A 25,361-nucleotide genomic window follows, 5' to 3' on the forward strand; every position below is an offset into this window, starting at 1 on the left:
GCAGTAGGACGTTCCTTCAGCAGGTGGCGGCAGTAGGACGTTCCTTCAGCAGGTGGCGGCAGTAGGACGCTCCTCCAGCAGGTGGCGGCAGTAGGACGCTCCTCCAGCAGGTGGCGGCAGTAGGACGTTCCTCCAGCAGGTGGCGGCAGTAGGACGTTCCTCCAGCAGGTGGCGGCAGTAGGACGTTCCTTCAGCAGGTGGCGGCAGTAGGACGCTCCTCCAGCAGGTGGCGGCAGTAGGACGCTCCTCCAGCAGGTGTCGGCAGTAGGACGTTCCTTCAGCAGGTGGCGGCAGTAGGACGTTCCTCCAGCAGGTGGCGGCAGTAGGACGTTCCTTCAGCAGGTGGCGGCAGTAGGACGTTCCTCCAGCAGGTGGCGGCAGTAGGACGTTCCTTCAGCAGGTGGCGGCAGTAGGACGTTCCTTCAGCAGGTGGCGGCACTATTGCGCTCCACGATCAGGTGGCGGCGGTAGGACGCTCCTCCGGCAGGTGGCGGCAGTATGAGGCTCCTCCAGCAGGTGGCAGCAGAGCACCCGCCGCCGATGCCGGCTCCGGCCATGGAGGAGGACAGGCCGCTGCTGCTCCGGCTCCAGCCCCAGGACCTGCAGTGCTCCGTCTGCTTCAGCTTGTACGCGCTGCCCTGCACTCTGCCCTGCGGACACACCTTCTGCCGCCGCTGCATCGAGCAGCACTGGGCGGGGAATGGCCGCTGTAACTGCCCTCTCTGCCTGAAGAGCTTCCGGGAGCGGCCCGAGCTGAACAAGAACACGGACCTGGCCGCCCTGCTGGAGGCGCTGCAGAGCCAGGACACCCGAGCCCACGAGCGCTGCCCGGCCTGCACCGGCCCCGGGGCTCTGCGGCTGTGCCTGCCCTGCGGGGCGCCCCTCTGCGGCGACCACCTGCCGCTGCACCAGGATCCAACAGGGCGCGGCCGCCACCTGCTGGTGGATCTCATCACTACACCATGGCCCTGCCGGCAGCACGAGAAGGGCCTGGAGTATTTCTGCCTGTCACACAGCGCCCCCTTGTGTGCAACCTGTGCGCCACAGCACGAAGATTGTCACCCTACGAGTCTGCTGGAGCTGTACAGGAGGAAGAGGGTGAGCGCAGGGAAGAGGAGGAAGAGGGTGAGCGCAGGGGAGAGGAGGGAGAGGGTGAGCGCAGGGGAGAGGAGGGAGAGGGTGAGCGCAGGGGAGAGGAGGGAGAGGGTGAGTGCAGGGGAGAGGAGGGAGAGGGTGAGTGCAGGGGAGAGGAGGGAGAGGGTGAGCGCAGGGAAGAGGAGGAAGAGGGTGAGCGCAGGGGAGAGGAGGAAGAGGGTGAGTGCAGGGGAGAGGGAGGGAGAGGGTGAGTGCAGGGAAGAGGAGGGAGAGGGTGAGTGCAGGGAAGAGGAGGGAGAGGGTGAGCGCAGGGGAGAGGAGGGAGAGGGTGAGTGCAGGGGAGAGGAGGGAGAGGGTGAGTGCAGGGAAGAGGAGGGAGAGGGTGAGCGCAGGGGAGAGGAGGGAGAGGGTGAGTGCAGGGGAGAGGAGGGAGAGGGTGAGCGCAGGGGAGAGGAGGGAGAGGGTGAGCGCAGGGGAGAGGAGGGAGAGGGTGAGTGCAGGGAAGAGGAGGGAGAGGGTGAGTGCAGGGAAGAGGAGGGAGAGGGTGAGCGCAGGGGAGAGGAGGGAGAGGGTGAGTGCAGGGGAGAGGAGGGAGAGGGTGAGTGCAGGGGAGAGGGTGAGTGCAGGGAAGAGGAGGAAGAGGGTGAGCGCAGGGGAGAGGAGGGAGAGGGTGAGCGCAGGGGAGAGGAGGGAGAGGGTGAGCGCAGGGGAGAGGAGGGAGAGGGTGAGCGCAGGGGAGAGGAGGGAGAGGGTGAGTGCAGGGAAGAGGAGGAAGAGGGTGAGTGCAGGGAAGAGGAGGAAGAGGGTGAGTGCAGGGGAGAGGAGGGAGAGGGTGAGTGCAGGGAAGAGGAGGAAGAGGGTGAGCGCAGGGGAGAGGAGGAAGAGGGTGAGCGCAGGGGAGAGGAGGGAGAGGGTGAGTGCAGGGGAGAGGAGGGAGAGGGTGAGTGCAGGGGAGAGGAGGGAGAGGGTGAGCGCAGGGGAGAGGAGGGAGAGGGTGAGCGCAGGGGAGAGGAGGAAGAGGGTGAGCGCAGGGGAGAGGAGGAAGAGGGTGAGCGCAGGGGAGAGGAGGGAGAGGGTGAGTGCAGGGAAGAGGAGGGAGAGGGTGAGCGCAGGGGAGAGGAGGAAGAGGGTGAGCGCAGGGGAGAGGAGGAAGAGGGTGAGCGCAGGGGAGAGGAGGGAGAGGGTGAGCGCAGGGGAGAGGAGGGAGAGGGTGAGCGCAGGGGAGAGGAGGGAGAGGGTGAGCGCAGGGAAGAGGAGGGAGAGGGTGAGCGCAGGGGAGAGGAGGGAGAGGGTGAGCGCAGGGAAGAGGAGGGAGAGGGTGAGCGCAGGGGAGAGGAGGGAGAGGGTGAGCGCAGGGAAGAGGAGGGAGAGGGTGAGCGCAGGGGAGAGGAGGGAGAGGGTGAGCGCAGGGGAGAGGAGGAAGAGGGTGAGCGCAGGGAAGAGGAGGAAGAGGGTGAGCGCAGGGCTGAGGAGGGAGAGGGTGAGCGCAGGGGAGAGGAGGAAGAGGGTGAGCGCAGGGCTGAGGAGGAAGAGGGTGAGCGCAGGGCTGAGGAGGGAGAGGGCGAGCGCAGGGCTGAGGAGGGAGAGGGCGAGCGCAGGGCTGAGGAGGGAGAGGGTGAGCGCAGGGGAGAGGAGGAAGAGGGTGAGCGCAGGGAAGAGGAGGAAGAGGGCGAGCGCAGGGCTGAGGAGGGAGAGGGCGAGCGCAGGGCTGAGGAGGGAGAGGGCGAGCGCAGGGCTGAGGAGGGAGAGGGCGAGCGCAGGGCTGAGGAGGGAGAGGGCGAGCGCAGGGCTGAGGAGGGAGAGGGCGAGCGCAGGGCTGAGGAGGGAGAGGGCGAGCGCAGGGCTGAGGAGGGAGAGGGCGAGCGCAGGGGAGAGGAGGAAGAGGGTGAGCGGAGGGAGAGGGCGAGCGCAGGGGAGAGGAGGGAGAGGGCGAGCGCAGGGGAGAGGAGGGAGAGGGCGAGCGCAGGGGAGAGGAGGAAGAGGGCGAGCGCAGGGGAGAGGAGGAAGAGGGCGAGCGCAGGGGAGAGGAGGAAGAGGGCGAGCGCAGGGGAGAGGAGGAAGAGGGCGAGCGCAGGGGAGAGGAGGAAGAGGGCGAGCGCAGGGGAGAGGAGGAAGAGGGTGAGTGCAGGGAAGAGGGTGAGTGCAGGGAAGAGGGTGAGTGCAGGGAAGAGGGTGAGTGCAGGGAAGAGGGTGAGTGCAGGGAAGAGGATGAGCGCAGGGGAGAGGAGGAAGAGGGCAGAGGGGGAAGAGGAGTGAGAGGGTGAGTTGAGGGGAGAGGAGGAAGAGGGTGAGTTGAGGGGAGAGGAGGAAGAGGGTGAGTTGAGGGGAGAGGAAGAAGAGGGTGAGTTGAGGGGAGAGGAGGAAGAGGGTGAGCGCAGGGGAGAGGAGGAAGAGGGTGAGCGCAGGGGAGAGGAGGAAGAGGGTGAGCGCAGGGCTGAGGAGGAAGAGGGTGAGCGCAGGGCTGAGGAGGAAGAGGGTGAGCGCAGGGGAGAGGAGGAAGAGGGTGAGCGCAGGGGAGAGGAGGGAAACGGTGAGCGCAGGGCAGAGGAGGAAGAGGGCGAGCGCAGGGCAGAGGAGGAAGAGGGCGAGCGCAGGGCAGAGGAGGGAGAGGGCGAGCGCAGGGCAGAGGAGGGAGAGGGCGAGCGCAGGGGAGAGGAGGGAGAGGGCGAGCGCAGGGGAGAGGAGGGAGAGGGCGAGCGCAGGGGAGAGGAGGGAGAGGGCGAGCGCAGGGGAGAGGAGGGAGAGGGCGAGCGCAGGGGAGAGGAGGGAGAGGGCGAGCGCAGGGGAGAGGAGGGAGAGGGCGAGCGCAGGGGAGAGCCAGGGAGAGGGCGAGCGCAGGGGAGAGCCAGGGAGAGGGTGAGCGCAGGGCAGACGAGGAAGAGGGTGAGCTCAGGGGAGAGGAGGAAGAGGGCGAATGCAGGGGAGAGGAGGAAGAGGGCAGAGGAGGAAGAGGGTGAGCGCGGGGCAGAGGAGGAAGAGGGTGAGCGCAGGGGAGAGGAGGAAGAGGGTGAGTGCAGAGCAGAGGAGGAAGAGGGCAGAGGGGGAAGAGGAGGGAGAGGGTGAGTGCAGGGGAGAGGAGGAAAAGGGTGAGCGCAGGGGAGAGGAGGAAGAGGGTGAGCGCAGGGGAGAGGAGGAAGAGGGTGAGCGCAGGGGAGAGGAGGAAGAGGGTGAGCGCAGGGGAGAGGAGGAAGAGGGTGAGCGCAGGGGAGAGGAGGAAGAGGGTGAGCGCAGGGCTGAGGAGGGAGAGGGTGAGCGCAGGGCTGAGGAGGGAGAGGGTGAGCGCAGGGCTGAGGAGGGAGAGGGTGAGCGCAGGGCTGAGGAGGGAGAGGGTGAGCGCAGGGCTGAGGAGGGAGAGGGCGAGCGCAGGGCTGAGGAGGGAGAGGGCGAGCGCAGGGCTGAGGAGGGAGAGGGCGAGTGCAGGGCTGAGGAGGGAGAGGGCGAGCGCAGGGCTGAGGAGGGAGAGGGCGAGCGCAGGGCTGAGGAGGGAGAGGGCGAGCGCAGGGCTGAGGAGGGAGAGGGCGAGCGCAGGGCTGAGGAGGGAGAGGGCGAGCGCAGGGCTGAGGAGGGAGAGGGCGAGCGCAGGGGAGAGGAGGGAGAGGGCGAGCGCAGGGGAGAGGAGGGAGAGGGCGAGCGCAGGGGAGAGGAGGGAGAGGGCGAGCGCAGGGGAGAGGAGGGAGAGGGCGAGCGCAGGGGAGAGGAGGAAGAGGGCGAGCGCAGGGGAGAGGAGGAAGAGGGCGAGCGCAGGGGAGAGGAGGAAGAGGGCGAGCGCAGGGGAGAGGAGGAAGAGGGCGAGCGCAGGGGAGAGGAGGAAGAGGGCGAGCGCAGGGGAGAGGAGGAAGAGGGCGAGCGCAGGGGAGAGGAGGAAGAGGGCGAGCGCAGGAGAGAGGAGGAAGAGGGCGAGCGCAGGGGAGAGGAGGAAGAGGGCGAGCGCAGGGGAGAGGAGGAAGAGGGCGAGCGCAGGGGAGTGCAGGGCAGAGGGCGAGTGCAGTGCAGGGAAGAGGGCGAGTGCAGGGAAGAGGGCGAGTGCAGGGAAGAGGGCGAGTGCAGGGAAGAGGGCGAGTGCAGGGAAGAGGGCGAGTGCAGGGAAGAGGGCGAGTGCAGGGAAGAGGGCGAGTGCAGGGAAGAGGGCGAGTGCAGGGAAGAGGGCGAGTGCAGGGGAGAGGAGGGAGAGGGTGAGCGCAGGGGAGAGGAGGGAGAGGGTGAGCGTAGGGGAGAGGAGGAAGAGGGTGAGCGCAGGGGAGAGGAGGAAGAGGGTGAGCGCAGGGGAGAGGAAGAAGAGGGTGAGCGCAGGGGAGAGGAGGAAGAGGGTGAGCGCAGGGGAGAGGAGGAAGAGGGTGAGCGCAGGGGAGAGGAGGAAGAGGGTGAGCGCAGGGGAGAGGAGGAAGAGGGTGAGCGCAGGGGAGAGGAGGAAGAGGGTGAGCGCAGGGGAGAGGAGGAAGAGGGTGAGCGCAGGGCAGAGGAGGAAGAGGGCAGAGGGGGAAGAGGAGTGAGAGGGTGAGTTGAGGGGAAAGGAGGAAGAGGGTGAGTTGAGGGGAGAGGAGGAAGAGGGTGAGTTGAGGGGAGAGGAGGAAGAGGGTGAGTTGAGGGGAGAGGAGGAAGAGGGTGAGCGCAGGGGAGAGGAGGAAGAGGGTGAGCGCAGGGGAGAGGAGGAAGAGGGTGAGCGCAGGGGAGAGGAGGAAGAGGGTGAGCGCAGGGGAGAGGAGGAAGAGGGTGAGCGCAGGGGAGAGGAGGAAGAGGGTGAGCGCAGGGCTGAGGAGGAAGAGGGTGAGCGCAGGGCTGAGGAGGAAGAGGGTGAGCGCAGGGGAGAGGAGGAAGAGGGTGAGCGCAGGGGAGAGGAGGGAAACGGTGAGCGCAGGGCAGAGGAGGAAGAGGGCGAGCGCAGGGCAGAGGAGGGAGAGGGCGAGCGCAGGGCAGAGGAGGGAGAGGGCGAGCGCAGGGCAGAGGAGGGAGAGGGCGAGCGCAGGGGAGAGGAGGGAGAGGGCGAGCGCAGGGGAGAGGAGGGAGAGGGCGAGCGCAGGGGAGAGGAGGGAGAGGGCGAGCGCAGGGGAGAGGAGGGAGAGGGCGAGCGCAGGGGAGAGGAGGGAGAGGGCGAGCGCAGGGGAGAGGAGGGAGAGGGCGAGCGCAGGAGAGAGGAGGGAGAGGGCGAGCGCAGGGGAGAGGAGGGAGAGGGCGAGCGCAGGGGAGAGCCAGGGAGAGGGTGAGCGCAGGGGAGAGCCAGGGAGAGGGTGAGCGCAGGGCAGACGAGGGAGAGGGTGAGCTCAGGGCAGACGAGGAAGAGGGCGAATGCAGGGGAGAGGAGGAAGAGGGCAGAGGAGGAAGAGGGTGAGCGCGGGGCAGAGGAGGAAGAGGGTGAGCGCAGGGGAGAGGAGGAAGAGGGTGAGCGCAGGGGAGAGGAGGAAGAGGGTGAGCGCAGGGCAGAGGAGGAAGAGGGCAGAGGGGGAAGAGGAGGGAGAGGGTGAGTGCAGTGGAGAGGAGGAAGAGGGTGAGCGCAGGGGAGAGGAGGGAGAGGGTGAGCGCAGGGGAGAGGAGGGAGAGGGTGAGCGCAGGGGAGAGGAGGGAGAGGGTGAGCGCAGGGGAGAGGAGGGAGAGGGTGAGCGCAGGGGAGAGGAGGAAGAGGGTGAGCGCAGGGGAGAGGAGGAAGAGGGTGAGCGCAGGGGAGAGGAGGAAGAGGGTGAGCGCAGGGGAGAGGAGGAAGAGGGTGAGCGCAGGGCTGAGGAGGGAGAGGGTGAGCGCAGGGCTGAGGAGGGAGAGGGTGAGCGCAGGGCTGAGGAGGGAGAGGGTGAGCGCAGGGCTGAGGAGGGAGAGGGTGAGCGCAGGGCTGAGGAGGGAGAGGGTGAGCGCAGGGGAGAGGAGGGAGAGGGCGAGCGCAGGGGAGAGGAGGAAGAGGGTGAGCGCAGGGCAGACGAGGAAGAGGGTGAGCGCAGGGGAGACGAGGAAGAGGGCGAATGCAGGGGAGAGGAGGAAGAGGGCAGAGGAGGAAGAGGGTGAGCGCGGGGCAGAGGAGGAAGAGGGTGAGCGCAGGGGAGAGGAGGAAGAGGGTGAGCGTAGGGGAGAGGAGGAAGAGGGTGAGCGCAGGGGAGAGGAGGAAGAGGGTGAGTGCAGGGCAGAGGAGGAAGAGGGCAGAGGGGGAAGAGGAGGGAGAGGGTGAGTGCAGGGGAGAGGAGGAAGAGGGTGAGCGCAGGGGAGAGGAGGAAGAGGGTGAGTGCAGGGCAGAGGAGGAAGAGGGCAGAGGGGGAAGAGGAGGGAGAGGGTGAGTGCAGGGGAGAGGAGGAAAAGGGTGAGCGCAGGGGAGAGGAGGGAGAGGGTGAGCGCAGGGGAGAGGAGGAAGAGGGTGAGCGCAGGGGAGAGGAGGGAGAGGGTGAGCGCAGGGGAGAGGAGGGAGAGGGTGAGCGCAGGGCTGAGGAGGGAGAGGGTGAGCGCAGGGCTGAGGAGGGAGAGGGTGAGCGCAGGGCTGAGGAGGGAGAGGGTGAGCGCAGGGCTGAGGAGGCAGAGGGTGAGCGCAGGGCTGAGGAGGGAGAGGGTGAGCGCAGGGCTGAGGAGGGAGAGGGTGAGCGCAGGGCTGAGGAGGGAGAGGGTGAGCGCAGGGCTGAGGAGGGAGAGGGTGAGCGCAGGGGAGAGGAGGGAGAGGGTGAGCGCAGGGGAGAGGAGGGAGAGGGTGAGCGCAGGGGAGAGGAGGGAGAGGGTGAGCGCAGGGGAGAGGAGGGAGAGGGTGAGCGCAGGGGAGAGGAGGGAGAGGGTGAGCGCAGGGGAGAGGAGGGAGAGGGTGAGCGCAGGGGAGAGGAGGGAGAGGGTGAGCGCAGGGGAGAGGAAGGAGAGGGTGAGCGCAGGGGAGAGGAGGGAGAGGGTGAGCGCAGGGGAGAGGAAGGAGAGGGTGAGCGCAGGGGAGAGGAGGGAGAGGGTGAGCGCAGGGGAGAGGAGGGAGAGGGTGAGCGCAGGGGAGAGGAGGGAGAGGGTGAGCGCAGGGGAGAGGAGGGAGAGGGTGAGCGCAGGGGAGAGGAGGGAGAGGGTGAGCGCAGGGGAGAGGAGGGAGAGGGTGAGCGCAGGGGAGAGGAGGGAGAGGGTGAGCGCAGGGGAGAGGAGGGAGAGGGTGAGCGCAGGGGAGAGGAGGGAGAGGGTGAGCGCAGGGGAGAGGAGGAAGAGAGTGAGCGCAGGGGAGAGCCAGGAAGAGGAGGGAGAGGGTGAGCGCAGGGGAGAGGAGGGAGAGGGTGAGCGCAGGGGAGAGGAGGGAGAGGGTGAGCGCAGGGGAGAGGAGGGAGAGGGTGAGCGCAGGGGAGAGGAGGGAGAGGGTGAGCGCAGGGGAGAGGAGGAAGAGAGTGAGCGCAGGGGAGAGCCAGGAAGAGGAGGGAGAGGGTGAGTGCAGGGGAGAGGAGGGAGAGGGTGAGTGCAGGGGAGAGGAGGGAGAGGGTGAGTGCAGGGGAGAGGAGGGAGAGGGTGAGTGCCGGGGAGAGGAGGAAGAGGGTGAGTGCAGCGGAGAGGAGGAAGAGGGTGAGCGCAGGGGAGAGGAGGGAAACGGTGAGGGCAGAGGAGGAAGAGGGTGAGCGCAGGGCAGAGGAGGAAGAGGGCAGAGGAGGAAGAGGGTGAGTGCGGGGCAGAGGAGGAAGAGGGTGAGCGCAGGGGAGAGGAGGAAGAGGGTGAGCGCAGGGGAGAGGAGGAAGAGGGTGAGCGCAGGGGAGAGGAGGAAGAGGGCAGAGGAGGAAGAGGGTGAGTGCGGGGCAGAGGAGGAAGAGGATGAGCGCAGGGGAGAGGAGGGAGAGGGTGAGCGCAGGGCAGAGGAGGGAGAGGGTGAGCGCAGGGGAGAGGAGGGAGAGGGTGAGCGCAGGGCAGAGGAGGAAGAGGGTGAGCGCAGGGCAGAGGAGGAAGAGGGTGTGCGCAGGGCAGAGGAGGAAGAGGAGGGAGAGGGTGAGCGCAGGGCAGAGGAGGGAGAGGGTGAGCGCAGGGCAGAGGAGGGAGAGGGTGAGCGCAGGGCAGAGGAGGGAGAGGGTGAGCGCAGGGCAGAGGAGGGAGAGGGTGAGCGCAGGGGAGCGGAGGGAGAGGGTGAGCGCAGGGGAGCGGAGGAAGAGGGTGAGCGCAGGGGAGCGGAGGAAGAGGGTGAGCGCAGGGGAGCGGAGGAAGAGGGTGAGCGCAGGGGAGCGGAGGGAGAGGGTGAGCGCAGGGGAGCGGAGGGAGAGGGTGAGCGCAGGGGAGCGGAGGGAGAGGGTGAGCGCAGGGGAGCGGAGGGAGAGGGTGAGCGCAGGGGAGCGGAGGGAGAGGGTGAGCGCAGGGGAGCGGAGGGAGAGGGTGAGCGCAGGGGAGCGGAGGGAGAGGGTGAGCGCAGGGCAGAGGAGGGAGAGGGTGAGCGCAGGGCAGAGGAGGGAGAGGGTGAGCGCAGGGCAGAGGAGGGAGAGGGTGAGCGCAGGGCAGAGGAGGGAGAGGGTGAGCGCAGGGCAGAGGAGGGAGAGGGTGAGCGCAGGGGAGAGGAGGGAGAGGGTGAGCGCAGGGGAGAGGAGGGAGAGGGTGAGCGCAGGGGAGAGGAGGGAGAGGGTGAGCGCAGGGGAGAGGAGGGAGAGGGTGAGCGCAGGGGAGAGGAGGGAGAGGGTGAGCGCAGGGGAGAGGAGGGAGAGGGTGAGCGCAGGGGAGAGGAGGAAGAGGGTGAGCGCAGGGAAGAGGAGGAAGAGGGTGAGTTCAGGGGAGAGCCAGGAAGAGGAGGAAGAGGGTGAGTGCGGGGCAGAGGAGGAGGAGTGCGGGGCAGAGGAGGAGGAGTGCGGGGCAGAGGAGGAGGAGTGCGGGGCAGAGGAGGAGGAGTGCGGGGCAGAGGAGGAGGAGTGCGGGGCAGAGGAGGAGGAGTGCGGGGCAGAGGAGGGGGAGTGCGGGGCAGAGGAGGGGGAGTGCGGGGCAGAGGAGGGGGAGTGCGGGGCAGAGGAGGGGGAGTGCGGGGCAGAGGAGGGAGAGTGCGGGGCAGAGGAGGGAGAGTGCGGGGCAGAGGAGGGAGAGTGCGGGGCAGAGGAGGGAGGGAGAGTGCGAGTTGAGGGCAGAGGCGGGAGGGAGAGTGCGAGTTGATGGCAGAGGCGGGAGGGAGAGGGTGAGTGCAGGGAAGGGGCGGGAGGGAGAGGGTGAGTGCAGGGAAGAGGCGGGAGGGAGAGGGTGAGTGCAGGGAAGAGGCGGGCAGAGGAGCGAGAGGGTGAGTGCAGGGAAGAGGCGGGAGGGAGAGGGTGAGTTGAGGGCAGAGGCGGGAGGGAGAGGGTGAGTTGAGGGCAGAGGCAGGAGGAAGCTGATGAGCGAAGGGAAGAACTGGGAACAGGAAGATGAGGCTGAGTGCAGGGAAGAATCCTGCTTTGAGCCGGGGGTTGGACTCTATGACCCTGGAGGTCCCCTCCAACTCTACCATTCTATGATTCTATGAATATCTTACATCCCTGGTGGTCTGTGGTGGTTATGGGTAATACCCTTCGTGGTCTGGGTTGGTTATGGGTAATATCCTTGGTAGTCTGGGGTGAACTTGGGTAATACCCCTGGTGGTCTGGGGTGGATTTGGGTAATACCCCTGGTGGTCTGGGTTGGATTTGGGTAATATCCTTGCTGGTCTGGGGTGGATTTGCGTAATATCCTTGGTGGTCTGGGGTGGATTTGGGTAATATCCCTGGTGGTCTGGGGTGGTTATGGGTAATACCCCTGGTGGTCTGGGGTGGATTTGGGTAATATCCTTGGTGATCTGGGGTGGATTTGGGTAATATCCTTTGTGGTCTCGGGTGGATATGGGTAATATCCCTGGTGGTCTGGGGTGGTTATAGATAATACCCCTGGTGGTCTGGGGTGGATTTGGGCAATATCCTTGGTGGTCTGGGGTGGTTATGGGTAATATCCTTGGTATATTTGGGTAATATCCTTGGTGGTCTTGGGTGGATATGGATAACATCCTTGGTGGTCTGGGGTGGATTTGGGTAATATCCCTGGTGGTCTGGGGTGGATTTGGGTAATATCCCTGGTGGTCTGGGGTGGATTTTGGTAATATCCCTGGTGGTCTGGGGTGGATTTTGGTAATATCCCTGGTGGTCTGGGGTGGATTTGGGTAATATCCTTGGTGGTCTGGGGTGGTTATGGGTAATATCCTTTGTGGTCTCGGGTGGATATGGGTAATATCCTTGGTGGTCTGGGGTGGATTTGGGTAATACCCCTGGTGGTCTGGGTTGGATTTGGGTAATATCCTTGGTGGTCTGGGGTGGATTTGGGTAATATCCTTGGTGGTCTGGGGTGGATTTGGGTAATATCCCTGGTGGTCTGGGGTGGTTATGGGTAATACCCCTGGTGGTCTGGGGTGGATTTGGGTAATATCCTTGGTGATCTGGGGTGGATTTGGGTAATATCCTTTGTGGTCTCGGGTGGTTATGGGTAATATCCTTGGTATATTTGGGTAATATCCTTGGTGGTCTGGGGTGGATTTGGGTAATATCCCTGGTGGTCTGGGGTGGATTTGGGTAATATCCTTGGTGGTCTGGGTTGGATTTGGGTAATACCCCTGGTGGTCTGGGGTGGTTATGGGTAATATCCTTGGTGGTCTGGGGTGGTTATGGGTAATATCTCTGGTGGTCTGTGGTGGTTATGGGTAATACCCCTGTTGGTCTCGGGTGGATATGGGTAATATCTCTGGTGGTCTGTGGTGGTTATGGGTAATACCCCTGGTGGTCTGGGGTGGATTTGGGTAATACCCCTGGTGGTCTGGGGTGGATTTGGGTAATACCCCTGGTGGTCTGGGGTGGATTTGGGTAATACCCCTGGTGGTCTGGGGTGGATTTGGGTAATACCCCTGGTGGTCTGGGGTGGTTATGGGTAATATCCTTGGTGGTCTGGGGTGGTTATGGGTAATATCCTTGGTGGTCTGGGGTGGTTATGGGTAATACCCCTGGTGGTCTCAGGTGGATATGGGTAATATCTCTGGTGGTCTGTGGTGGTTATGGGTAATACCCCTGGTGGTCTCGGGTGGATATTGGTAATATCGGTGGTTTGGGGTGGTTATGGGTAATACCCCTGGTGGTCTGGGGTGGATATGGGTAATATCTCTGGTGGTCTGGGTTGGATTTGGGTAATAACCCTGGTGGTCTGGGTTGGATTTGGGTAATACCCCTGGTGGTCTGGGTTGGATTTGGGTAATATCCTTGGTGGTCTGGGGTGGATTTGGGTAATATCCTTGGTGGTCTGGGGTGGATTTGGGTAATATCCCTGGTGGTCTGGGGTGGATTTGGGTAATACCCCTGGTGGTCTGGGTTGGATTTGGGTAATATCCTTGGTGGTCTGGGGTGGATTTTGGTAATACACCTGGTGGTCTGGGGTGGATTTGGGTAATATCCTTGGTGATCTGGGGTGGATTTGGGTAATATCCTTTGTGGTCTCGGGTGGATATGGGTAATATCTCTGGTGGTCTGGGGTGGTTATGGGTAATATCCTTGTTATATTTGGGTAATATCCTTGGTGGTCTTGGGTGGATATGGGTAATATCCTTGGTGGTCTGGGGTGGATTTGGGTAATACCCCTGGTGGTCTGGGGTGGATTTGGGTAATACCCCTGGTGGTCTGGGGTGGATTTGGGTAATACCCCTGGTGGTCTGGGGTGGATTTGGGTAATACCCCTGGTGGTCTGGGGTGGTTATGGGTAATATCCTTTGTGGTCTGGGGTGGTTATGGGTAATACCCCTGGTGGTCTCGGGTGGATATGGGTAATATCTCTGGTGGTCTGTGGTGGTTATGGGTAATACCATTGGTGGTCTCGGGTGGATATTGGTAATATCGGTGGTTTGGGGTGGTTATGGGTAATACCCCTGGTGGTCTGGGTTGGATTTGGGTAATACCCCTGGTGGTCTGGGTTGGATTTGGGTAATACCCCTGGTGGTCTGGGTTGGATTTGGGTAATATCCTTGGTGGTCTGGGGTGGATTTGGGTAATATCCTTGGTGGTCTGGGGTGGATTTGGGTAATATCCCTGGTGGTCTGGGGTGGATTTGGGTAATACCCCTGGTGGTCTGGGTTGGATTTGGGTAATATCCTTGGAGGTCTGGGGTGGATTTTGGTAATACCCCTGGTGGTCTGGGGTGGATTTGGGTAATATCCTTGGTGATCTGGGGTGGATTTGGGTAATATCCTTTGTGGTCTCGGGTGGATATGGGTAATATCTCTGGTGGTCTGGGGTGGTTATGGGTAATATCCTTGGTATATTTGGGTAATATCCTTGGTGGTCTTGGGTGGATATGGGTAATATCCTTGGTGGTCTGGGGTGGATTTGGGCAATATCCTTGGTGGTCTGGGGTGGTTATGGGTAATATCCTTGGTATATTTGGGTAATATCCTTGGTGGTCTTGGGTGGATATGGATAACATCCTTGGTGGTCTGGGGTGGATTTGGGTAATATCCCTGGTGGTCTGGGGTGGATTTGGGTAATATCCCTGGTGGTCTGGGGTGGATTTGGGTAATATCCCTGGTGGTCTGGGGTGGATTTTGGTAATATCCCTGGTGGTCTGGGGTGGATTTGGGTAATATCCTTGGTGGTCTGGGGTGGTTATGGGTAATATCCTTTGTGGTCTCGGGTGGATATGGGTAATATCCTTGGTGGTCTGGGGTGGATTTGGGTAATATCCTTGGTGGTCTGGGGTGGATTTGGGTAATACCCCTGGTGGTCTGGGGTGGATTTGGGTAATACCCCTGGTGGTCTGGGGTGGATTTGGGTAATACCCCTGGTGGTCTGGGTTGGATTTGGGTAATATCCTTGGTGGTCTGGGGTGGATTTGGGTAATATCCTTGGTGGTCTGGGGTGGATTTGGGTAATATCCCTGGTGGTCTGGGGTGGTTATGGGTAATACCCCTGGTGGTCTGGGGTGGATTTGGGTAATATCCTTGGTGATCTGGGGTGGATTTGGGTAATATCCTTTGTGGTCTCGGGTGGGTATGGGTAATATCTCTGGTGGTCTGGGGTGGTTATGGGTAATATCCTTGGTATATTTGGGTAATATCCTTGGTGGTCTGGGGTGGATTTGGGTAATATCCCTGGTGGTCTGGGGTGGATTTGCGTAATATCCTTGGTGGTCTGGGTTGGATTTGGGTAATACCCCTGGTGGTCTGGGGTGGATTTGGGTAATACCCCTGGTGGTCTGGGGTGGTTATGGGTAATATCCTTGGTGGTCTGGGGTGGTTATGAGTAATACTCCTGGTGGTCTGGGGTGGTTATGGGTAATATCTCTGGTGGTCTGTGGTGGTTATGGGTAATACCCCTGTTGGTCTCGGGTGGATATGGGTAATATCTCTGGTGGTCTGTGGTGGTTATGGGTAATACCCCTGGTGGTCTGGGGTGGATTTGGGTAATACCCCTGGTGGTCTGGGGTGGATTTGGGTAATACCCCTGGTGGTCTGGGGTGGATTTGGGTAATACCCCTGGTGGTCTGGGGTGGATTTGGGTAATACCCCTGGTGGTCTGGGGTGGATTTGGATAATACCCCTGGTGGTCTGTGGTGGATTTGGGTAATACCCCTGGTGGTCTGGGGTGGTTATGGGTAATATCCTTGGTGGTCTGGGGTGGTTATGGGTAATACCCCTGGTGGTCTCGGGTGGATATGGGTAATATCTCTGGTGGTCTGTGGTGGTTATGGGTAATACCCCTGGTGGTCTCGGGTGCATATTGGTAATATCTCTGGTGGTCTGTGGTGGTTATGGGTAATACCCCTGGTGGTCTCGGGTGCATATTGGTAATATCGGTGGTTTGGGGTGGTTATGGGTAATACCCCTGGTGGTCTGGGGTGGATATGGGTAATACCCCTGGTGGTCTGGGTTGGATTTGGGTAATATCCTTGGTGGTCTGGGGTGGATTTGGGTAATATCCTTGGTGGTCTGGGGTGGATTTGGGTAATATCCCTGGTGGTCTGGGGTGGATTTGGGTAATACCCCTGGTGGTCTGGGTTGGATTTGGGTAATATACTTGGTGGTCTGGGGTGGATTTTGGTAATACCCCTGGTGGTCTGGGGTGGATTTGGGTAATATCCTTGGTGATCTGGGGTGGATTTGGGTAATATCCTTTGTGGTCTCGGGTGGATATGGGTAATATCTCTGGTGGTCTGGGGTGGTTATGGGTAATATCCTTGGTATGTTTGGGTAATATCCTTGGTGGTCTTGGGTGGATATGGGTAATATCCTTGGTGGTCTGGGGTGGATTTGGGTAATACCCCTGGTGGTCTGGGGTGGATTTGGGTAATACCCCTGGTGGTCTGGGGTGGATTTGGGTAATACCCCTGGTGGTCTGGGGTGGATTTGGGTAATACCCCTGGTGGTCTGGGGTGGATTTGGGTAATATCTCTGGTGGTCTGGGGTGGTTATGGGTAATACCCCTGGTGGTCTCGGGTGGATATGGGTAATATCTCTGGTGGTCTGTGGTGGTTATGGGTAATACCCCTGGTGGTCTCGGGTGGATATGGGTAATATCTCTGGTGGTCTGTGGTGGTTATGAGTAATACCCCTGGTGGTCTCGGGTGGATATGGGTAATATCTCTGGTGGTCTGGGGTGGTTATGGGTAATACCCCTGGTGGTCTCGGGTGGATATGGGTAATATCGGTGGTCTGGGGTGGTTATGGGTAATACCCCTGGTGGTCTCGGGTGGATATGGGTAATATCTCTGGTGGTCTGGGGTGGATTTGGGTAATATCTCTGGTGGTCTGGGGTGGATTTGGGTAATATCTCTGGTGTTCTGTGGTGGTTATGGGTAATACCCCTGGTGGTCTCGGGTGGATATGGGTAATATCTCTGGTGGTCTTGGGTGGATATGGGTAATATCTCTGGTGGTCTGGGGTGGATATGGGTAATACCCCTGGTGGTCTGGGGTGGATTTGGGTAATACCCCTGGTGTTCTGTGGTGGTTATGGGTAATACCCCTGGTGGTCTGGGGTGGATTTGGGTAATACCCCTGGTGGTCTGGGGTGGATTTGGGTAATACCCCTGGTGGTCTGGGGTGGATTTGGGTTATACCCCTGGTGGTCTGGGGTGGTTATGGGTAATATCCTTAGTGGTCTGGGGTGGTTATGGGTAATACCCCTGGTGGTCTGGGGTGGTTATGGGTAATATCTCTGGTGTTCTGTGGTGGTTATGGGTAATACCCCTGGTGGTCTCGGGTGGATATGAGTAATATCTCTGGTGGTCTGTGGTGGTTATGGGTAATACCCCTGGTGGTCTCGGGTGGATATGGGTAATATCGGTGGTCTGGGGTGGTTATGGGTAATACCCCTGGTGGTCTCGGGTGGATATGGGTAATATCTCTGGTGGTCTCGAGGTAATACCCCTGGTGGTCTGGGGTGGATTTGGGTAATACCCCTGGTGGTCTGGGGTGGATATGGGTAATATCTCTGGTGTTCTGTGGTGGTTATGGGTAATACCCCTGGTGGTCTGGGGTGGATATGGGTAATATCGGTGGTCTGGGGTGGTTATGGGTAATACCCCTGGTGGTCTCGGGTGGATATGGGTAATATCGGTGGTCTGGGGTGGTTATGGGTAATACCCCTGGTGGTCTGGGGTGGTTATGGGTAATACCCCTGGTGGTCTCGGGTGGATATGGGTAATATCTTTGGTGGTCTGGGGTGGATTTGGGTAATATCTCTGGTGGTCTGTGGTGATTATGGGTAATACCCCTGGTGGTCTGGGGTGGTTATGGGTAATACCCCTGGTGGTCTCGGGTGGATATGGGTAATATCTCTGGTGGTCTGTGGTGGTTATGGGTAATACCCCTGATGGTCTCGAGTGGATATGGGTAATATCTCTGGTGGTCTGTGGTGGTTATGAGTAATACCACTGGTGGTCTGGGGTGGTTATGGGTAATACCCCTGGTGGTCTCGGGTGGATATGGGTAATATCTCTGGTGGTCTGTGGTGGTTATGGGTAATACCCCTGGTGGTCTGGGGTGGTTATGGGTAATACCCCTGGTGGTCTCGGGTGGATATGGGTAATATCTCTGGTGGTCTGTGGTGGTTATGGGTAATACCCCTTGTGGTCTCGGGTGGATATGGGTAATATCTCTGGTGTTCTGGGGTGGTTATGGGTAATACCCCTGGTGGTCTCGGGTGGATATGGGTAATATCTCTGGTGGTCTGTGGTGGTTATGGGTGATACCCCTGGTGGTCTCGGGTGGATATGGGTAATATCTCTGGTGGTCTGAGGTGGTTATGGGTAATACCCCTGGTGGTCTCGGGTGGATATGGGTAATACCCCTGGTGGTCTCGGGTGGATATGGGTAATACCCCTGGTGGTCTCGGGTGGATATGGGTAATATCTCTGGTGGTCTTGGGTGGATTTGGTAATACCCCTGGTGGTCTGGGGTGGATTTGGGTAATACCCCTGGTGGTCTGGGGTGGTTATGGGTAATATCCTTGATGGTCTGGGGTGGTTATGGGTAATACCCCTGGTGGTCTCGGGTGGATATGGGTAATATCTCTGGTGTTCTGTGGTGGTTATGGGTAATACCCCTGGTGGTCTCGGGTGGATATGAGTATTATCTGTGGTCTGGGGTGGTTATGGGTAATACCCCTGGTGGTCTTGGGTGGATATGGGTAATATCTCTGGTGGTCTCGGGTGGATATGGGTAATACCCCTGGTGGTCTGGGGTGGATTTGGGTAATACCCCTGGTGGTCTGGGGTGGATTTGGGTAATACCCCTGGTGGTCTGGGGTGGTTATGGGTAATATCCTTGGTGGTCTGGGGTGGTTATGGGTAATATCTCTGGTGGTCTGTGGTGGTTATGGGTAATACCCCTGCTGGTCTCGGGTGGATATGGGTAATATCTCTGGTGGTCTGAGGTGGTTATAGGTAATACCCCTGGTGGTCTCGGGTGGATATGGGTAATACCCCTGGTGGTCTCGTGTGGATATGGGTAATATATCTGGTGGTCTGAGGTGGTTATGGGTAATACCCCTGGTGGTCTCGGGTGGATATGGGTAATACCCCTGGTGGTCTCAGGTGGATATGGGTAATATCTCTGGTGGTCTGTGGTGGTTATGGGTAATACCCCTGGTGGTCTCGGGTGAATATGGGTAATACCCCTGGTGGTCTCGGGTGGATATGGGTAATATCTCTGGTGGTCTCGGGTGGATATGGGTAATACCCCTGGTGGTCTCGGGTGGATATGGGTAATACCCCTGGTGGTCTCGGGTGGATATGGGTAATACCCCTGGTGGTCTCGGGTGGATATGGGTAATATCTCTGGTGGTCTTGGGTGGATATGGGTAATATCGGTGGTCTGTGGTGGTTATGGGTAATACCCCTGGTGGTCTGGGGTGGATATGGGTAATATCTCTGGTGGTCTGAGTTGGTTATGGGTAATACCCCTGGTGGTCTCGGGTGGATATGGGTAATATCTCTGGTGGTCTGTGGTGGATATGGGTAATATCTCTGGTGGTCTGTGGTGGATATGGGTAATACCCCTGGTGGTCTCGGGTGGTTATGGGTAATATCTCTGGTGTTCTGCGGTGGTTATGGGTAATACCCCTGGTGGTCTCGGGTGGATATGGGTAATATCGGTGGTCTGTGGTGGTTATGGGTAATACCCCTGGTGGTCTCGGGTGGATATGGGTAATATCTCTGGTGGTCTGTGGTGGTTATGGGTAATACCCCTGGTGGTCTCGGGTGGATATGGGTAATACCCCTGGTGGTCTCGGGTGGATATGGGTAATATCTCTGGTGGTCTGTTATGGGTAATATCCCTGGTGGTCTCGGGTGGATATGGGTAATATCTCTGGTGTTCTGTGGTGGTTATGGGTAATACCCCTGGTGGTCTCGGGTGGATATGGGTAATACCCCTGGTGGTCTCGGGTGGATATGGGTAATATCTCTGGTGGTCTGAGGTGGTTATGGGTAATACCCCTGGTGGTCTCGGGTGGATATGGGTAATACCCCTGGTGGTCTCGGGTGGATATGGGTAATATCGGTGGTCTGTGGTGGTTATGGGTAATACCCCTGGTTGTCTCGGGTGGATTTGGGTAATATCTCTGGTGGTCTGTGGTGGATATGGGTAATACCCCTGGTGGTCTCGGGTGGATATGGGTAATATCTCTGGTGGTCTGGGGTGGTTATGGGTAATACCCCTGGTGGTCTCGGGTGGATATGGGTAATATCTCTGGTGGTCTGTGGTGGTTATGGGTAATACCCCTGGTGGTCTCGGGTAGATATGGGTAATATCGGTGGTCTGGGGTGGTTATGGGTAATACCCCTGGTGGTCTCGGGTGGATATGGGTAATATCTCTGGTGGTCTCGGGTGGATATGGGTAATATCTCTGGTGGTCTTGGGTGGATATAGGTAATATCCTTGGTGGTCTGGGGTGGTTATGGGTAATACCCCTGGTGGTCTCGGGTGGATATGGGTAATATCTTTGGTGGTCTGTAGTGGTTATGGGTAATACCCCTGGTGGTCTCGGGTGGATATGGGTAATATCTCTGGTGTTCTGTGGTGGTTATGGGTAATACCCCTGGTGGTCTCGGGTGGATATGGGTAATATCGGTGGTCTGGGGTGGTTATGGGTAATACCCCTGGTGGTCTCGGGTGGATATGGGTAATATCGGTGGTCTGTGGTGGTTATGGGTAATACCCCTGGTGGTCTCGGGTGGATATGGGTAATATCTCTGGTGTTCTGTGGTGGTTATGGGCAATACCCCTGGTGGTCTCGGGTGGATATGAGTAATATCTCTGGTGTTCTGAGGTGGATATGGGTAATACCCCTGGTGGTCTCGGGTGGATATGGGGAATATCTCTGGTGTTCTGTGGTGGTTATGGGTAATACCCCTGGTGGTCTCGGGTGGATATGGGTAATATCTCTGGTGGTCTGAGGTGGTTATGGGTAATACCCCTGGTGGTCTCGGGTGGATATGGGTAATACCCCTGGTGGTCTCGGGTGGATATGGGTAGTAATATCTCTGGTGTTCTGGGGTGGTTATGGGTAATATCCTTAGTGGTCTGGGGTGGTTATGGGTAATACCCCTGGTGGTCTCGGGTGGATATGGGTAATACCCCTGGTGGTCTCGGGTGGATATGGGTAATACCCCTGGTGGTCTCGGGTGGATATGGGTAATACCCCTGGTGGTCTCGGGTGGTTATGGGTAATACCACTGGTGGTCTCGGGTGGATATGGGTAATATCTCTGGTGGTCTGGGGTGGTTATGGGTAATACCCCTGGTGGTCTCGGGTGGATATGGGTAATATCTCTGGTGGTCTGTGGTGGTTATGGGTAATACCCCTGGTGGTCTGGGGTGGATATGGGTAATACCCCTGGTGGTCTCGGGTGGTTATGGGTAATACCCCTGGTGGTCTCGGGTGCATATGGGTAATACCCCTGGTGGTCTCGGGTGCATATGGGTAATACCCCTGGTGGTCTCGGGTGGATATGGGTAATACCCCTGGTGGTCTCGGGTGGATATGGGTAATACCCCTGGTGGTCTCGGGTGGATATGGGTAATACCCCTGGTGGTCTCGGGTGGTTATGGGTAATACCACTGGTGGTCTCGGGTGGATATGGGTAATATCTCTGGTGGTCTGGGGTGGTTATGGGTAATATCCCTGGTGGTCTGGGGTGGATTTGGGTAATATCTCTGATGTTCTGTGGTGGTTATGGGTAATACCCCTGGTGGTCTCGGGTGGATTTGGGTAATATCTCTGATGTTCTGTGGTGGTTATGGGTAATACCCCTGGTGGTCTCGGGTGGATTTGGGTAATATCTCTGATGTTCTGTGGTGGTTATGGGTAATACCCCTGGTGGTCTCGGGTGGATATGGGTAATATCGGTGGTCTGGGGTGGATTTGGGTAATTTCCCTGGTGGATAGCATATAATGCCCCTCCGCAGTGGCCGTACTATGTGCACGGTGGGATCCGGTGCGTCACTCATCCAGCAGCCGACACCTGTGGGCTCCGCGCCTGACAGAGTCCGAGAACGATGCCGCAGCCATATCATAGGGGGGTGGGGCGTCTGGAGGGGGTGGGGCGTCTGGAGGGGGAGGAGTCGGCCATCACTATCATTTGTTTTAATTTACAAATTCTGATTTTTCTTTTGTATTTTATAAAGGAAAATATTCAGAAGAAAATCAATCACCTGGAGCAAAATATCACGAGTAAAGAGGCTGCGATCAACTGCCAGAAGGAGGCCTACCGGGAGATCCAGGTAACACCGGCCGCACCGCCAATCCTGTACTCATCCCGAGTTACCTCCTGTATTATCCTCCAGAGCTGCACTCGCTGTTCAGCTGGTGCAGTGCGGTGTCCAGAGCTGCACTCGCTCTTCAGCTGGTGCAGTGCGGTGTCCAGAGCTGCACTCGCTGTTCAGCTGGTGCAGTGCGGTGTCCAGAGCTGCACTCGCTGTTCAGCTGGTGCAGTGCGGTGTCCAGAGCTGCACTCGCTGTTCAGCTGGTGCAGTGCGGTGTCCAGAGCTGCACTCGCTGTTCAGCTGGTGCAGTGCGGTGTCCAGAGCTGCACTCGCTGTTCAGCTGGTGCAGTGCGGTGTCCAGAGCTGCACTCGCTGTTCAGCTGGTGCAGTGCGGTGTCCAGAGCTGCACTCGCTGTTCAGCTGGTGCAGTGCGGTGTCCAGAGCTGCACTCGCTGTTCAGCTGGTGCAGTGCGGTGTCCAGAGCTGCACTCGCTGTTCAGCTGGTGCAGTGCGGTGTCCAGAGCTGCACTCGCTGTTCAGCTGGTGCAGTGCGGTGTCCAGAGCTGCACTCGCTGTTCAGCTGGTGCAGTGCGGTGTCCAGAGCTGCACTCGCTGTTCAGCTGGTGCAGTGCGGTGTCCAGCTCTGACACTCACGCTCTCCGTCTTGCACAGTCTGATGGCCGCTCTTCTTCTCCTGTCCCTGCAGATCTTAGTCTATGACATTAAGGATAACCTGACCAGGGACTTCCGGGAGATGCGCGACTACCTGGAGCAGCAGGAACGAGCCGCGTTCTGGAGGATGAAGCAGGAGCTGGACCTCGCGCAGAGGGAGACCACACGGCTGGTGCAGACACTGGCGGATGAGCTCGATGCCATGAAGCGGAGGAAGGCAGAACTGGCGGAGCTGCTGGAGCACGACTGGATCTCAATGCTGAAGGTGCAGCAGACCTTATCCTTGGTTCTTGGTGACCGGGGTGAAGTCCTTCTCTGCTGTCCAGGTCCGTAGTGCTGTGACCCTACGAGGATTGCTCCGGCCCGTTAGTGGGATCGTACCGTCGTCAGCTGTGCTCTGTGACATGATCTTGTCACGGGGATTCCAGAAGATGGCGGCTTTTGGTTACACAAACTTTAATCAGCTCAGTTGATCTTCTGGAGCTCCCCATCCTGAATTGTCTCAGCTGTTCTGTGTTGACCACTCCTCTTTAGTACATATGCTCGCCACTCAGTGATGGCTCACACTCCTGGTTTGGTTGTGAAGGAGTAGTCTGAATTAGTAGCAGTCGGTTGGTCTTGCTTTCAGGAGATATTGGTGTGGATTGAGTATTTTCTCTGTCCTAATCCTCTTCCCGTCTGCTTTACCCCTCCTACTGTTTACTTGATTTCCACGCTGTTATTTTGTCAGTCTATTTCTATGATTGTAGTTTTCTCGGTCAGATTAATGTTATCCTATACACTTCTGCCCGTGGGGGAGGGAGGAAACAGAACAGCTTCATATAAGAACATAGCAAAGTACTAGACCCCAGCATCTCCACCATCAGGGGTAATCTGGGGAACAGAGAGATCCTAGGGTCTTCCTAGCCTGAGGAACAGGGAAGGAGCCCACTGTTGAGGAAAATCCTGCTCCAGTATCTTGACGGATCGTTTCCTCTGTTGGTCCTCAGGGTGTTGGATCTGAGGAGACCTTCATGTCGCCATCATCATTGGTGTCCCAGAGCCCTTACACATTTGATGAGAACCGCGTTGTAGACACCACTGACGCTGTGACCAACATGAAGAAGAGTCTTCTGTCCCACGCGCTGCTGGAAGACAACCCCTGCCCACCCAAGAAAGGTTAGGATGATCCACACCAGGGTGGATGCGGACCACCAGAGTGATGAGGTATTCATGGCATTCATATCCATCTCCTTCCAGTTCTGGAGGACTCCCTGGTCTTGTCTCCCGGATCCTCGCAGCCTTGTGAGCAGGAGATGAGTGTCAGCGTTCCCGTAAGACCTCCGAGCCGACTCCTGCAGTGTAAGTGCGCCATCCTCTGCCCGACATGGTAACCATGAAAGACAAAAGGGGTGGGGTGGAAAAGTGCAGTACTCGTGTGAACCTGTATGAAGATGGAGTGTGCGCGCACATATAGTGGTCTGCTCACCTCGGTGGGTTGTGCAGATCGTACAACCCAGGTTAAATGGCCACTGGCGCTAATAGCGCTGCCACGATGCCTTCAGCGTCCCCTATGAGTTAGCAGACGGAGCTTCCAATCACATGGTTCCAGGAACGGATCACGCGGGTGGTGACATCGTCGCAGGTCCTGCAGCTAGAGATATATCCAGATCTCCGCAGCCCCGAACCACGACTCCCAGGATCACGCGGGTGGTGACATCATTGCAGGTCCTGCAGCTAGAGATATATCCAGATCTCCGCAGCCCCGAGCCACGACTCCCAGGATCACTCGGGTGGTGACATCGTCGCAGGTCCTGCAGCTAGAGATATATCCAGATCTCCGCAGCCCCGACCCACAACTCCCAACGGGAAAAGTGAACAGTGTGCAAAATGAGGTGGTCAGTGGGGCGCCCGATACTGAATAAGGCGCTGGGAGAAGATAAAAAAACTCTTTATTGGTATCGTTACGCCCACGACGCGTTTCTGCAGTGATCCGCTGCCTTCATCAGGTGGAGTCAGAAATTCGAGCCAAACATGATTCCTGACTAAGCGGCTTGATTCTTTTATGCGCATCCCTAATCAATTTCTTAGGATACCCCTTCCTCAAGAATCTTTTTTCAAGGACATCGGCCTCCTTTTCAAAGTCTTCATCCTGCGTACAGTTTTTTCCGTATACGCCAATACTGGCCATACGGAATGTTCTTAATCCACCTTGGAAGATGGCCACTGTCAAAGCGGAGGTAGCTATTCACATCCACGGTTTTGAAATGGGTGGACATGAGAACCCTCCCCAAATCATCCAACTTCAAAACTAAGTCAAGAAACTGTATGGAGTCAATTAACAAGGATACAGTGAACTTAAGAAAGTTTCAAAAAAATCCTGGGCTGATTTTTCCGTCCCTTCCCAGATAAAAAAAACAGATCATCGATGTAACGACGATATAATCGTATACGACCTTGAGTTAGAGGAGAAGACGTGACTTAAGACCCCATGGGTTACTATCCAAAGTTTCAAAAAAATCCTGGGCTGATTTTTCCGTCCCTTCCCAGATAAAAAAACAGATCATCGATGTAACGAGGATATAATCGTATACGACCTTGAGTTAGAGGAGAAGACGTGACTTAAGACCCCATGGGTTACTATCCAAAGTTTCAAAAAAATCCTGGGCTGATTTTTCCGTCCCTTATCAGATGAAGAACAGATCATCGATGTAACGATGATATAATCGTATACGACCTTGAGTTAGAGGAGAAGACGTGACTTAAGGCCCCATGGGTTACTATCCAAAGTTTCAAAAAAATCCTGGGCTGATTTTTCCGTCCCTTCCCAGATAAAAAAAACAGATCATCGATGTAACGACGATATAATCGTATACGACCTTGAGTTAGAGGAGAAGATGTGACTTAAGACCCCATGGGTTACTATCCAAAGTTTCAAAAAAATCCTGGGCTGATTTTTCCGTCCCTTCCCAGATAAAAAAACAGATCATCGATGTAACGACGATATAATCGTATACGACCTTGAGTTAGAGGAGAAGACGTGACTTAAGACCCCATGGGTTACTATCCAAAGTTTCAAAAAAATCCTGGGCTGATTTTTCCGTCCCTTATCAGATGAAGAACAGATCATCGATGTAACGATGATATAATCGTATACGACCTTGAGTTAGAGGAGAAGACGTGACTTAAGGCCCCATGGGTTACTATCCAAAGTTTCAAAAAAATCCTGGGCTGATTTTTCCGTCCCTTCCCAGATAAAAAAAACAGATCATCGATGTAACGATGATATAATCGTATACGACCTTGAGTTAGAGGAGAAGACGTGACTTAAGGCCCCATGGGTTACTATCCAAAGTTTCAAAAAAATCCTGGGCTGATTTTTCCGTCCCTTCCCAGATAAAAAAAACAGATCATCGATGTAACGACGATATAATGGGTTAGAGGAGAAGACGTGATGAACAAAGATTCAAAGCGTCCCATGAAGATAGTCAAGTA

At 58.1% G+C, this 25,361-nt stretch overlaps 1 protein-coding gene across 2 annotated transcripts in view; it reads left to right on the forward strand.

Annotated features, from left to right (window-relative positions):
- The first annotated feature begins 359 nt into the window (after positions 1-359).
- LOC141244128 (E3 ubiquitin-protein ligase RNF135-like) overlaps positions 360-25,361 on the forward strand; it is a 128,188-nt gene continuing 103,186 nt past the window's right edge. Inside the window, exons 1-5 of one of the 2 annotated variants that reach the window (XM_073668988.1) lie at positions 360-1,125; positions 21,138-21,233; positions 21,922-22,152; positions 22,877-23,045; positions 23,127-23,228. In XM_073668988.1, coding sequence (XP_073525089.1) covers positions 499-1,125; positions 21,138-21,233; positions 21,922-22,152; positions 22,877-23,045; positions 23,127-23,228 — 1,225 coding nt within the window. In that variant the 5' untranslated portion in view covers positions 360-498. The remainder of the gene's footprint in view (positions 1,126-21,137; positions 21,234-21,921; positions 22,153-22,876; positions 23,046-23,126; positions 23,229-25,361) is intronic. The other variant, XM_073668989.1, reaches the window with a different exon arrangement.

Source organism: Phyllobates terribilis, unplaced genomic scaffold (assembly GCF_046119375.1).
Source record: "Phyllobates terribilis strain yellow unplaced genomic scaffold, ASM4611937v1 Scaffold_1489__1_contigs__length_274966, whole genome shotgun sequence".
In the NCBI taxonomy this organism is placed as follows: Eukaryota; Metazoa; Chordata; class Amphibia; order Anura; family Dendrobatidae; genus Phyllobates; species Phyllobates terribilis.